The sequence below is a fragment of the Python bivittatus genome, unplaced genomic scaffold (assembly GCF_059951505.1).
Source record: "Python bivittatus isolate LINGU-HERP-01145 unplaced genomic scaffold, Pbiv_v1 ctg000640_np1212, whole genome shotgun sequence".
In the NCBI taxonomy this organism is placed as follows: domain Eukaryota; kingdom Metazoa; phylum Chordata; class Lepidosauria; order Squamata; family Pythonidae; genus Python; species Python bivittatus.
The window spans coordinates 859,136-871,054 of NW_028277090.1; the positions used below are offsets into that span (position 1 = coordinate 859,136).

The 11,919-nt window shown below is 44.5% G+C and overlaps 1 protein-coding gene across 1 annotated transcript; it reads left to right on the forward strand.

Moving 5' to 3' along the window:
* Positions 1-619: 619 nt before the first annotated feature.
* On the forward strand, positions 620-10,947 carry LOC148214534 (dynein axonemal assembly factor 8-like). The gene is made up of 5 exons (XM_088151035.1): positions 620-749; positions 6,261-6,437; positions 7,173-7,289; positions 8,914-9,058; positions 10,284-10,947. The coding sequence occupies exons 2-5, from the start codon at positions 6,264-6,266 to the stop codon at positions 10,595-10,597; spliced, it is 750 nt and encodes a 249-aa protein (XP_088007161.1). The 5' UTR covers positions 620-749; positions 6,261-6,263; the 3' UTR covers positions 10,598-10,947.
* The last annotated feature ends 972 nt before the right edge of the window (positions 10,948-11,919 follow it).

The window sequence follows — 11,919 nt, forward strand, 5'->3', positions numbered from 1 at the left end:
AGATAAATCACCCTGTGTTCTAGGGAGGAAATGGGGCTGAAATTTTGGCCTTGTTTGGGGGGAAGATTGCTCAAAATAGATGCATGGTCTGCTTTGGAGCTTAATTTACTTTGGGGAGGGGTGCCCTTAATTTGTGATCTAAAGTGGAGGATACCATGCTGCCCCAAATTACCATTTTTATGCTGTATTGTTTGCAAGGCCTTGGGGAGGGGTATAAATGGGGGTACGGGGCCAATGTGGGCTGTGATTCTCCATCATGGGGTGTCTGATGAAAACCTGTAAGTGTATCCCTCCAAAGTGCTGTTCATATAGTTGATATAGCCAATATAGACTATTTGAAGAAGTTTCAAAAGCAAGTTCTCTCCCTCAAAAGTTGAATGAGAACTGCTAGGGGGAAAAACGGTATTGAGAATTTTTCTGTCTGACACTAGATGGAATATTAGGAGCTGGTTGTTAAGGAGAAACAGATGTATTGGCTAAAAGTTAGCTATGTCCTGTTTTTGGAGCAAAACCCTCCCAGGATATATTGCAGTTCAGTTGAAGATCGAGTTATTAGCAATTAATCTGTGTTGTCTTTTCAAACACAACTGCAGGTTTCCTGCTTGAAAGAAAGAGAAGAGAAGAGAGCTCCATTCCAAGTCTTAGGGCTGCAACAGACTTGGGAGGAGGGCGGTCTGGCCCTTCGTGTCTGTATAGTGCCAGCCGAACAGTCATTAACCCAGATCAGCTCCAGCCTTCCAAAGCAGAATGTAAGTTATGGCACTGCAATGTCCTTTTATTCCCCTGTTGAGTAAGTCAGTGGTAGGCAAGTATGATGCTGTAGAAGTTGCTGAATTACGACTCCCAGCAATGTGCGAGCATAACCATGTGGCTTGTTCAGTAAACCATAGTTAAAATAAACAGTGGCATTGGGTAAAGGGTGAGCGTAGGCATTTGGCCCGTATATCGCCTTTCCTTCCATACGTTTGTTTCTCTTCTATGAATTGCACCTTTCCCCCTAACAAGATGCACGTAGTAGTATGTGGGAATGACCTTGGGAGACAAGAGGGAGAGTTGCAGCTTAGACGACCATGATGCAAAAGGTATCTCAGCCCACAGAAGGAAAAGGGGCATGGGAAGCATTTCAGAAGGGACCCTCCCTAGTTTTCTCAGAATAAAAGGAAAGGAGGGGAGAAATATTTTCAGTCTTGCAAGATTCTGTTAATATAACCTGACAATAAAGATAGAGCGAGGACTCTTGGTTGTGCTTCTTGTCTGGACTACCTCACAGGGCTAACAATGCAGTTGCTTGGCATCACATGTGTCTTGACTTGGATTTGCTACGAAGCAGTTAGTTTAGCCCTTGTATGTTTGGAAATTCTAGGGCAGTTATAAAGGCTATGCATTTGACTTCTGAAGCTTGCTCAGTTACAGTCACATGGATTCTTGTAGACTGGACCCATCCAGAAGTTAAAACAGCCTCCCCTAACCTGGGGCCCACCATCCAGGCAGGGAATCCTGTGAATGGCAGCTCCAGGTTATCTGGAGGGCATACAACTGGGGAAGGCTGAGTCACGGTGCCCAAGACTTACCAGCTTCCAGAGTACAAAAGTAATACAGCCAGCTAGCCCCAAAGAGAATGAAAAGAGCACCGTCCCCACATTCAAAATCTTGGTATGCCTACCAGCAAGGTCAAGATCCAGATACCTTTTACATACTGCTCCTTGTTCCTCTTTTTTTACATTGGAGCAGGCCAGCAAATACCGTCCAGAAGCATGACAGGAAATGGCTAGCATTTTGATATTTTCAGAGGAATCCCATCTGGTACACAATATCTCATTTCAAGCCGCTGAAGCCCTCCCTTTCTCAGCTGCAAGGAGAGTTTAGCGACTGCAGCTGTCGGTCTGCTGCCAGAGTGCAGGAAAGCCACATTTCCTGCAGTGTGTCGTAAAAACCCATAACATGACAACTGAAGCTGCTGTGCTCTTTTTCATTTTTTTTTTTCACTGTCCATTTCTTTCCTACCCACCCCCTCAAAACTCTCTCAGGAAAGATGTGAAATGCTGGATTGAAAAAGAAAGATCGAAGGTGGAATATCAGACAGCCTCTGGACAGCTGCAAATTTCAGATCGGAAACATGGGACCCAGCCAAGATGCTAAAAAAAAAAGTCCCATTTCCTGCTCATTTAAGTCAGTCAGTGATGGGAGCCGTAAGTCTTCAAGGATCACTGAAGACATTGTTTCAAGGTTGGGACCAACGTGGTCCCAGAACTGATCTCAAGTCCCCTTGATAACTAGATAAGTGAGCATCAGCTAGACCTTGTAACCCCAAGGCAGCTTGGGGAAGTCTGACGACACCTGGACCCCTTTATAGTTCAATGTGCACAGCACATAGGATTCAAATGTGATTGGTTATTCAATGACTCTCGGTGTTATGTGAACCCAGGCAGCTCTAAACCCTCTGGGGTCACTTGATGATACATTATGTTGGCTGAAGCAAACAAGTAAACAGACTGAATTATGGGTAAGTTAACCCTGCCTGGGGCACAGTATTGTGTGAACACAACAGATGAGGATTCACATGTGGACTAAACTGTTTCTCATTCCAAGCCTTTATCCCCACTTCAAATACCAGCCAGGAAGGCAACCAGCCTAAAGGAACTGCCATTGGCACTAATCACCTGGATTTGCATATTGTATTAAACAGTAACCTAGCTTGTTGGTTTCAGCTGTTGATTATACAAATGGAGCTGTTATGGATTGTAAACCTTGGTTTATGGATTAACGGTAAGGTGAACCCAACCATTCTGGCTTGGCCTACAAACCATGTTGAAAACAAATGAGGCCTTTTGCAGTGGGTGAAGCCCCCCCCCCCCCCCCAATCCTGGGTGCAGGCCAGTTACAGGCTGGTCACCTCAGTGAGAATTAGATCTCTCTTTTTTATCAGCCTTGTCTCCTTTCTGGGACAGAATGCAGCCAGATGTCAGATTTGGGGACAGGTTATCCAAGGTCCAAATGGCCTGAAGCCGTCAAAGACAACATCTTGGGCTTCAGGTTCTGGGCGAGATAGGGTCTTTGTTCAGCAGCTTCCATCAGGGCTCATCAATGAGATAGCTAAGAGTGTGCAGTAACCCCTCTTGGGTTCTCTTATCAACTGACACTGCTGGGAGGAAAGGCAGCAGTACCATTTCCGACCTCCATGGAGCAAACGGGCAGAGGATGTGGTAAAGGCAAGGAGCTGATTGGGAGAATGGCAGCCTACCTGGTGGATCCATAAGAACCTGTTCCATGGAGCCCCACTAGTTCCCATGGCCAGCTTGTCTTCCTGAGCTGAAGGAACACAGTAGCTTCATTCTACCATCATCCTAATCCACAAGTGGGCATTCCAAGGGCCACTGCCAACCCCATAATGTTCCACAAAGGGCCTCCAGGGCACTCCCAGAATGGAGGACCCCATAATTTCCACTCTTCGTGAGACTATATTCAACTCCTTTTAACAGGCAGCTTAAGTCAGTACCATCCCTGGGCTCCACACAGAATAATTTTATTGCTTCATAGCAAGGACAAGTTGAAGGGGATTAATTTATGGTACAGTAGAAATAGAAATGAAGTTCCTTTTGGTTTGCAACAGATTTTGGTTGCAGAGAGTGATGAGGAATGAATAGTAAGGAATGATGAAAAATGGTAAGGGTAAAAGTTCTAGTTTTCAGCCATTGAGGCTTAGCAATTGCAGCATCCATTGGAGAATGTTTAGGATGACTGTTCCCTTTAAGGAACTTTGGGATCTCTCTGGATCAAATTGCACTCAGGTTGCACAAGGCACTTGGAGCAGAACACTCTTCCCCCCCCCTTTTTTTTTTAAACAGCTGAGGAGGTTTAAAAGCCAACATTTCATCCTTCATAAAACCCAACCCCAATTTTCCCAGGGGGGATTCGGGGCACCAGAAAAACTTAATCCCCACTACCCCAATACAAAGATAGGCTATTGAAGTCACAGTGTCCCCTTTCAGGTTCTGTGTGGTCCCCAGACAGGGTGCAATCAAAAAGTCTGATCCTGGAGCCAGAAATTATTGCTCAAAGCTGTACCAATCTATACTTTTTTAAACCATGTTTTATTGAAGACAACACAATTGGCAGATGCATGCATCATGCTAAATTTAAACCATGGTTAATAAATCACAAAGGTTGGATTCACTAAAGATACCAGGCTAAAACCAAAGAAACTGCATTTTGGCTTAGACTGATTTGGAAACATCTCTTTTGGAGTCTTTCTGAGAGTTGCCACACCAACTTTCTCTTCTGCTTATCCTTCCAAAATATTTGAGCAGATGACATTCACAGTAGAAAGGGAAAACCTGTTGGGGAAACCACACAAAATGAAACCAGAAAAGAAACCTTTTCCAAAATGTCAGCAGCAGCCAAGAGAAAGCAAATAAACTCTCAAGTGCTTTCTTCAGTGGTGGCCTCTCAGCAGGCAGCTGTGGTTGCCTGGCTTTAATTCTTCAGCCTTTCTGAGCAGTGGTGTCATACAGCACCTCCATTACCTCCTCTGAAAACAACTTAATAGAGACCTCATGAAAAAGGTGACATGTTTATCTTGGCAAATATCTCCGCAGAGACTGGTGCTTCAGGAGCTCCGTCTTTTGGCAGAGAGTTGCTTCGAAAAAAACAAGAGGGAGCGAGAGAATGTCCTTGGGGAAGGCAGGGTGGTTGATGAGTTCAAGGTCCCTTGCAGAATTGCCACACCGTCTGTTGCAAGATCCAACCTTGTTTCCCTACGAAAGTCCTGGCAGAAACAGAGGCACTCCTGAGAAGTCCTTTGTGGTTTAGAAGGTTTGCTCAAGGTAGACCACCATCTCAGAAGCTTCTAGAGCACAACAGCAAGCAAGGGCCCTCTCCTACCAATCTCAGGGAAGAGGTAGAAGCCAGGTCCTTGCTTTAGGCTAAGACAGTGCTCTGCATTGCTTTCACAGATACCATGTCTCCCACATTGGAGCCAAGAGTTTTTTCTCAACCACCTCAGAGAAGGCTAAGGATGGTAGTGGAACTTTGCATGCAAAGCCAGTACCACCTTACTGCACCCCTCCTTTAGGTTATTCTTTTCTGGTGCCTTACAGATATTTTGGACTACATATCACATTATCTCTGAGGTAATGGTAGGTGGGAATGACCTCGGGAGATGGAGGGGAAGAGATGCTGCCTAGGGAACGATCAGATAAAAGAGGGTATAGCCTACAGCTACATAATGAGCAGGGGAAGAAACTCATAAAGGAACCTCCCTAACTTATCTGGCTGTAAAAAGAGAGGGTGGGAAATTTGTATTTTCAGATTTCCAAGGTTCTATTAATGTAGCTTTACAATAAAGTAGAATTAGCTCATCCTGTCTGGTCTTCCTGGGAAGGCTGACATCAGACAGTATGGCTGCTGGCTTTCCCAAACATGGATTACAGCTTCAATCATCCTCCACTAACATCTCTGCTTGCCTTACCCCACCAAAGCAGCCTGCAGTGGCTCTAATCTACTTTTATCCCAGCCACTGTTTCCATTGGTCTGATCCAGCTTAATGCCCCAAGGTCATGTTGAGCTACAACTCCCACCATTCACAGTCAATATGGCATTAGCTTTCTACAACCAGGAGCTTTTGCTGGGATGCCGTAGCCCAGCACTAGCTGGGGGTGGATGGGTGGTGTAGCCCACACATCTGGAAGGCACCCAGTTGAGGAGGGTCACCGCTGCCCATTGCATGTGCCTTGATGGGTGAGCTCTGTCCCTTTCCTCTTTTCCTTTTGCAAGCCAAAAAAGAGGCTTTTAGTGAACTTTCTTTCTCACTGTAAAGCAGCTGTGTTTTTTCTTGGAGTCTTTTTAGTTTATAGACAGGTGGTTATTTGGCTTTCCTGTTGTCTCTTCTACATCCATTGTGTCTTCTTGTTTTGTATGATCCCTTAACAGCAGCCACAATTGCTCAGAAAAGGTCTCTGTACTAAAAAGCCCCTTAAAGACAGGACAATATTTTATCTGAAGGAAGAAGCATTCTGCAGTCTGCCTGTACTCTGGATGCTTTATTTTCAATTTCAGCAAAGTGGGCTTGTGAACTGCCAGCCAGAAACAAATCCAGGCAATATTGATATCCCAAAGATAGGAATGAATGCTGAACAAAGTTGAAATATGAATTGATTTCCTCCATTAATCCAAGTTGACCACTTCTATTTCACAACTCATCTAGGAATTAGGTTTTTACTTAGAAGACCAGTCCATTAACCGAGTGTTTCTTGTTTCTTCAGGGAATGTCACTTTTCTACCAGCAGATCTCCACTTTTCTCACCCAGACGTCTCTTTTAGATGTTCTTTGGTGGAAGGGGCAGCTCTGTAGCCATCTGCAAAACCAGCTATATCCTTTCCTTCCGGAGATTCCTGATGTCCATCTCAGCTATTTTGCTACTCTCAACTCAGACTCTGCGGTACATACAATACTCAGTCTTTGGCATTTGGGCTTTGTCACCATTGTCCGCAAGGTTGCACACTCCCTGTCTCTTCCAAAAGCTAGTTCCTACCTGAAACCAGTAGATGCCGTAAGTGGGTGGCTCAAGTGACCCAGTCAGCTCTACAGTTACCCCAGTAAGCAGGCAAAACGTGATCATAGACACCCTAGATCTTTTTGAAGATGTATATTAATACAAAAGTAAGAAATTGACACACTCTTGCCTTTTGATGGTAGACCAAATTCTGCTAGTTGAGGTAGGCCAGCTCGCCCATGGCTAATTCTCTCCATGGATACTATCCGTTAAATTTTGCAAAGCAGTATAGGCTGAGCCACAGAGGCAGTTGAGGGGGCCACATGGAGCTTTTTAAATTCCCAGTTGTACCCAAGATTGCCAGGCAGGCCGGCCTCTTCCATCAAAACCAATAGCTTCCACGATGCTGTATCTTGGTTTTCTTCCTTCTGGTGTTTCTATGCCCCAAGTGTCAATTACCGCAACTCACGTGGTTGGATTTTTGCTCCGTCTCTCTAGCACTCAATCGGCTGATACAGAAACAGCCAAGGAAATGATATCTCAGTGACGAATGGCTCTGCTGTGCCTTCTCTTTTTCTGATGTCACTCCTTGGCATTCACTGTGCCATCTTTGTTTTCAAGCACTGCCTTTGAAGAATGGAGACAAGTCTCAAACAACCACCTCCCCTTTATACATTTCAGGCGGCAGAGAAAGTCTTTGCGGTACCAGCTGGATTTTATTGGCAGACAGTAGAGACAGATGAAAAATATTTCCCCAGCAGCAGTGGCATCAGGGAAAGCAGTGATGTGGGAACTGAGGTAAGCACACTCATGCACACACAAAACACATGCAACAACAAAAACAAAACACATCTGTGTAACACTCCCACAACTAGAGGGCATTTTGGGAAATCCCAAAATGAGCACACGTCAGTTTGACCAGAACTGGGTTTTCATGATGTGCTCGTCATAGTAAACTGAACCATGATTTACTCAAGTCATCCAATTGCCTGAATTCATGTGGCTCACAAAACTATTGGTTGGGCATTGGCTCCATTAGAGGTTGAGAGGGATCTGTTAATATAATCAAAAGAAATCTTGGGATGGGTTGATCCAAGACATCCGCCTTGCTCTTCTGCGCAGTCCAGCTGCTTCATAATTTTGCAGGCCTGAGAGAAACAGCCCCAATCATTCAAATGATTTGGAGCTTACAGGTTTAATTTTTAAACAAGGAAGGAAAGAAAACCCTCCGTGTCAGCATCCTTCACATGGACTTAGGTGCAAGGCGAGTTCCAAATCAGGCACTCGAAAGCAGGTTCAAAAAAACGAGTTTTGATTAGTTAGATGGCATATAATAGGTTTTCATCCCATTAGCCAGGTAAGCCTTTTTATTACTTAAGTAGATTTATAACAATCAGGTGAATCTCAAGGTGTCTTTACGGGAAAGGAGCATTTGACAATGCTCATTTAAAGTGCCCAATAACAGCGACTTCCTTGGCTCTTTTATGGGCAGAACAAGAAAGCTGTTTCTTGGGGGCAGTTCAAAATGAAACATTTCAGGCAACCGCAGAGTTATTCTTCTCTGTATCCCACCCCAGCCAGAAAACAGCTTTTCTTTCAAGAGCAAAACATGCAGTTTTCTATAAAGCTTTTTGCTTTCGTGGGAATCAGAGCAACGAGATGCGATGATGGGCTGCTAGCCTCACAGTCATTCTCATTCCATGTTGCCTGCGTGGAAATCGTGGGGACTGCAATCCCCATGCGTTTGGGAGGTGCCAGATTGGGGAAGTTTCAGCTGTTTTAGGTCGCTCTGCCGCTTTCAATCATCAGTTTCTCCCCACCTCGCCTGGCTTGAAGGCGGAATCACGCAACCCGCAACTTGCTCCAAGTTATGATGTGGTTCATTTGAGGTTTAGCATGCCATGTGAACCCCGTCATTTGTGGTTTACTAATCCGGCTTGATGGCTTAGGATCTTGCAGAAATCCCAACTGCCTGGAGTTCATTCAATAAACCATGGCTGAATGGTAGCTGTGAGTTCAGGTGATCACTGAGCGGTGTCCATTTTCCAGTTTTGATGCAGCAGGGCACTGCTTCATTTCCTTCCAAACCTCATTACAGTCATGGTAAACTAAAGCAGTGACTACAGTACTTCTTCTGGCACATCTGTTTTTGCCTCCCTGTTTGCACCTTGGAGAAGAACACACACCCTTACACACACCACCTTTCACCATTTGTTCCTCCACCTCATCCATCTGGGAAGGCCTTTGCAAAATCCCTGAGGTTTCTGTTATCAGTGAGGAGGGTTGGGTGGCAGTTGCCACTGCCGCCGAGATGTCTCAAACAAATGCCCGTAATTGCAAATGAAAATGCTTTTCTGTCCTCCTAAGAGCAGGCGTGTGTTGGAGCTGTCTGCTTCATTCCCCCTTGGTGCTCTGTGTTCAGGTTGCCATGACGCTGCTCTTTGAAACCCTGCTCCGAAACCCCGTGGCCGTCCATCACTTGCTGCAGCTGATTCTTGCCTCTGGCTTAGACATCTGTGGACTCCGCCTCCTTTATCCCCAGCAGCAGATGTTGCGGTCCGGCACAAGTAAGAAGGCCTGGGCTTGCATCTGAGACAAAAACGGTGGTACTGCAAGGGGCTCTAGGAGCCCCATTGAGAGCGAAGTGATGTGTAGATGCAGAAATTTAGGTCAAAAGAGTTGCATTTCACAAACTCAAGAAATGGTGAATAGGTAAAGGTCATTGCAATCTGACTTCCCTTTTTCTTTTTCGCTGGGTGATGCATCCTGCAGGTCCTAAATGGGAGTACGCACCCCTTACAGCACCTTTGTCTTTTCCAGAGCTTGGACAACTACCTCTACAGCCACCACACGATCTCAGGAAAAGATAGCTTTGGTTTTAGATGTTCCCAACAGGTGCATATATATCTCTGTGCAGGTTCCAAATCACCCTTGGTCCCTTCGATCCAGACCTCTGCATGACTGTTATAAACATTGCTCACTGACTGTGCTAAGCCATAAAGTGGTTTGTTTGGTTTTGACTTAGCCTGTTTGTGAATTCGCCCCTTGTGGTTTCTATGCTGAAGTTTATGGCTTAGCATGTTGTGTGAACCCAGCCATTTGTGCTTCGTGCAGCAAGCCATGTTTAAATAATGGCTTAGCCTGATGCATGAAGTAGGTGATCCAGCATCTGTCCACAATTTTTTTCCTCTCCTAATCATGTTTTTATTTTTTGGCCTCATTGTGCTGTTGACATAATTGTCTCTAGAGCTGAGCATCTCTAGGGTTTTAAATTTAGAGCCTTCCTTTGTATTTTTAGCCGGTTTTCCCTACACACACATAAAAAGTAAAGCAGCAACTCCTGCTAACTGCTCCCATGCACTTTTCTTGACAGTTTTACGGAAATGATTTTTTTTCTGGGATACTTTTTTAACTTCTCAGTCATGCTACTTAATCAGCTTCAGCTAAACTCAGAAGCTAGGTGGGGTTGGCCTTGGGCAGGACTTGGAAGGGGGATCACCAAAAAATTTCATGGCCATTGGCTAGACAGTAGAGGGCAATAAGGACAGCAACAAACCACTTCCATAACATTGCCAAGAAAACTGCATGAATGCAGGCTCTAGAAGTCTAGCTTGACTTGAGGGCACCTCGGTGTACATATCTGAGACTAAGTCCTGTAGAATTCAATTGTCTTTACCTATGAGTACATAGAGATAAGATTGCACAGTTGCTTCAAGTTAGAGATTGAGTCAATGCTGTTTTCAACCAAGGTCCCATTCTGTATTCACTGCCTTCTGAATTCCTCTTCTGTAGTTACTCTGCCTTCTTGCTATCCACAAGAGAAAACATCCACCATGCTTGCTTTGAGCCTGAGAGGATCGAATGCACGGAGTGTCCTGCAAGACATCATGGGCCCCTCTGACCCACAGCTGGCCAGGGTGACTGACTACTGCTCAATCAACGCTCTGTACTGCTCAAGCAGAGCTGAGCCTTTGGCCTACTCACCTCACTCAGAGAGCCGAGTGCACAGGGAGATGTGCTTCTGGTTTGGTGGGAGAGTGCAGTGCACAAAGATGTTTCCCAGTGGAGGTGGGAATCCTGCCTGTGAGCATAACAGACCAAGGTGACAATCCTGGATGGATTTGGGATGTTCAAAGAAGGGATAGCTGGTGGGAAGTCAGAGCTGAAAGTTCTCAGGGGAACAAATCCAGGGAATCTGTTGGCAAGATATGTGCTGAGTCAAGAAAAGCTTCCTAACTTTTAAGTGTACTTTGACAATGGAACCAGCTGTTTCCTTGGAACTCTTTAGGCAGAGGCTGGATCTCCATCTGTTGGGGATCCTTTAATTTGGGTTCCTGCACTGAGCAGCGAAGGGGTCTTAACAGCCCCTTTCAATTCTGAGAGTGAAATTGAACTCCTAGCAACCCTGTGTGTTTATGCCATTTTTCATATAAATATGTGTATGTATGTATATATGTGTGTGTGTGTATATATTTATGCCAGCTAATTCATATCATTGCTGAATCATATGCTTTTTTGTGGATTAATCAATAAAATGTAGCTCAATCTGCATTTTACTAAAGTGTAGGTGACCTGCTGAGTGAAGGAGGCGTAAGGCTTAGATAATATTCAGGAAGGAGAATGTGTCACTCTATGAGAAAGAAAAACTTTGAAGATTTGTTTTTTTCATTCTACTGTACTGTTAATACACAAGAATCAAAATAGGCTAAGACAAGATGAAAAAGGGGGATTGAAAAAAAGGAAATAAAATTGCTGCTCATTAATTAAACAGCGCAATCCTAAACTATTTGATTAGAGGCAGTCTCTGACTGACCACCCTGAGATTTCCTTCTGAGGAATTATGCCCTGAATTACATTATAAAGTTTCAATTAACCAAATGCAAGATTTCATTTCTGATGGATTGTCTCATTTGGACATCCCATGCCAGAGGAAGAATTTGTTTTGAAAAGTTTGAACAGATGGACGGCTAATAAAAGCTATACTTTCCTTCCTTTCTCTCATTCCTGGGGGAGGACAAAAACATGGCAAACATTTCATTGGGCTTTGTTTTTTCTCTAACTCTGGTTAATTTGCCCCACCATCACTCCCAAGAAAATGTATGGATTCCAAGTCTGACTGGGAAGCTTTTGATCTAAGTTACAGAGAGGTAGAAGGGATGATTGTGAAATACCATATATTCTGGCTTTTTCATGTTTTTTTTCATAAAGGATCTGATTGGAAAGGTTACTGAAGCTCCGCAGTTCTAAACTCATAGCTCTATCCTAAAGCTTCAGCCTTCAGCTTAAACCTAGATCTCCCCAAATCAAGTGGAAAAGGAAAGGTAGAAGGATCCAATTCAGGAAAGCAGTAGAGACCTATGATTGAGGGGTTGCTGAGCCTCTTCCCTTTCTCTCAACTGGACTTGATTATAATATCTGTGGGAGTCCA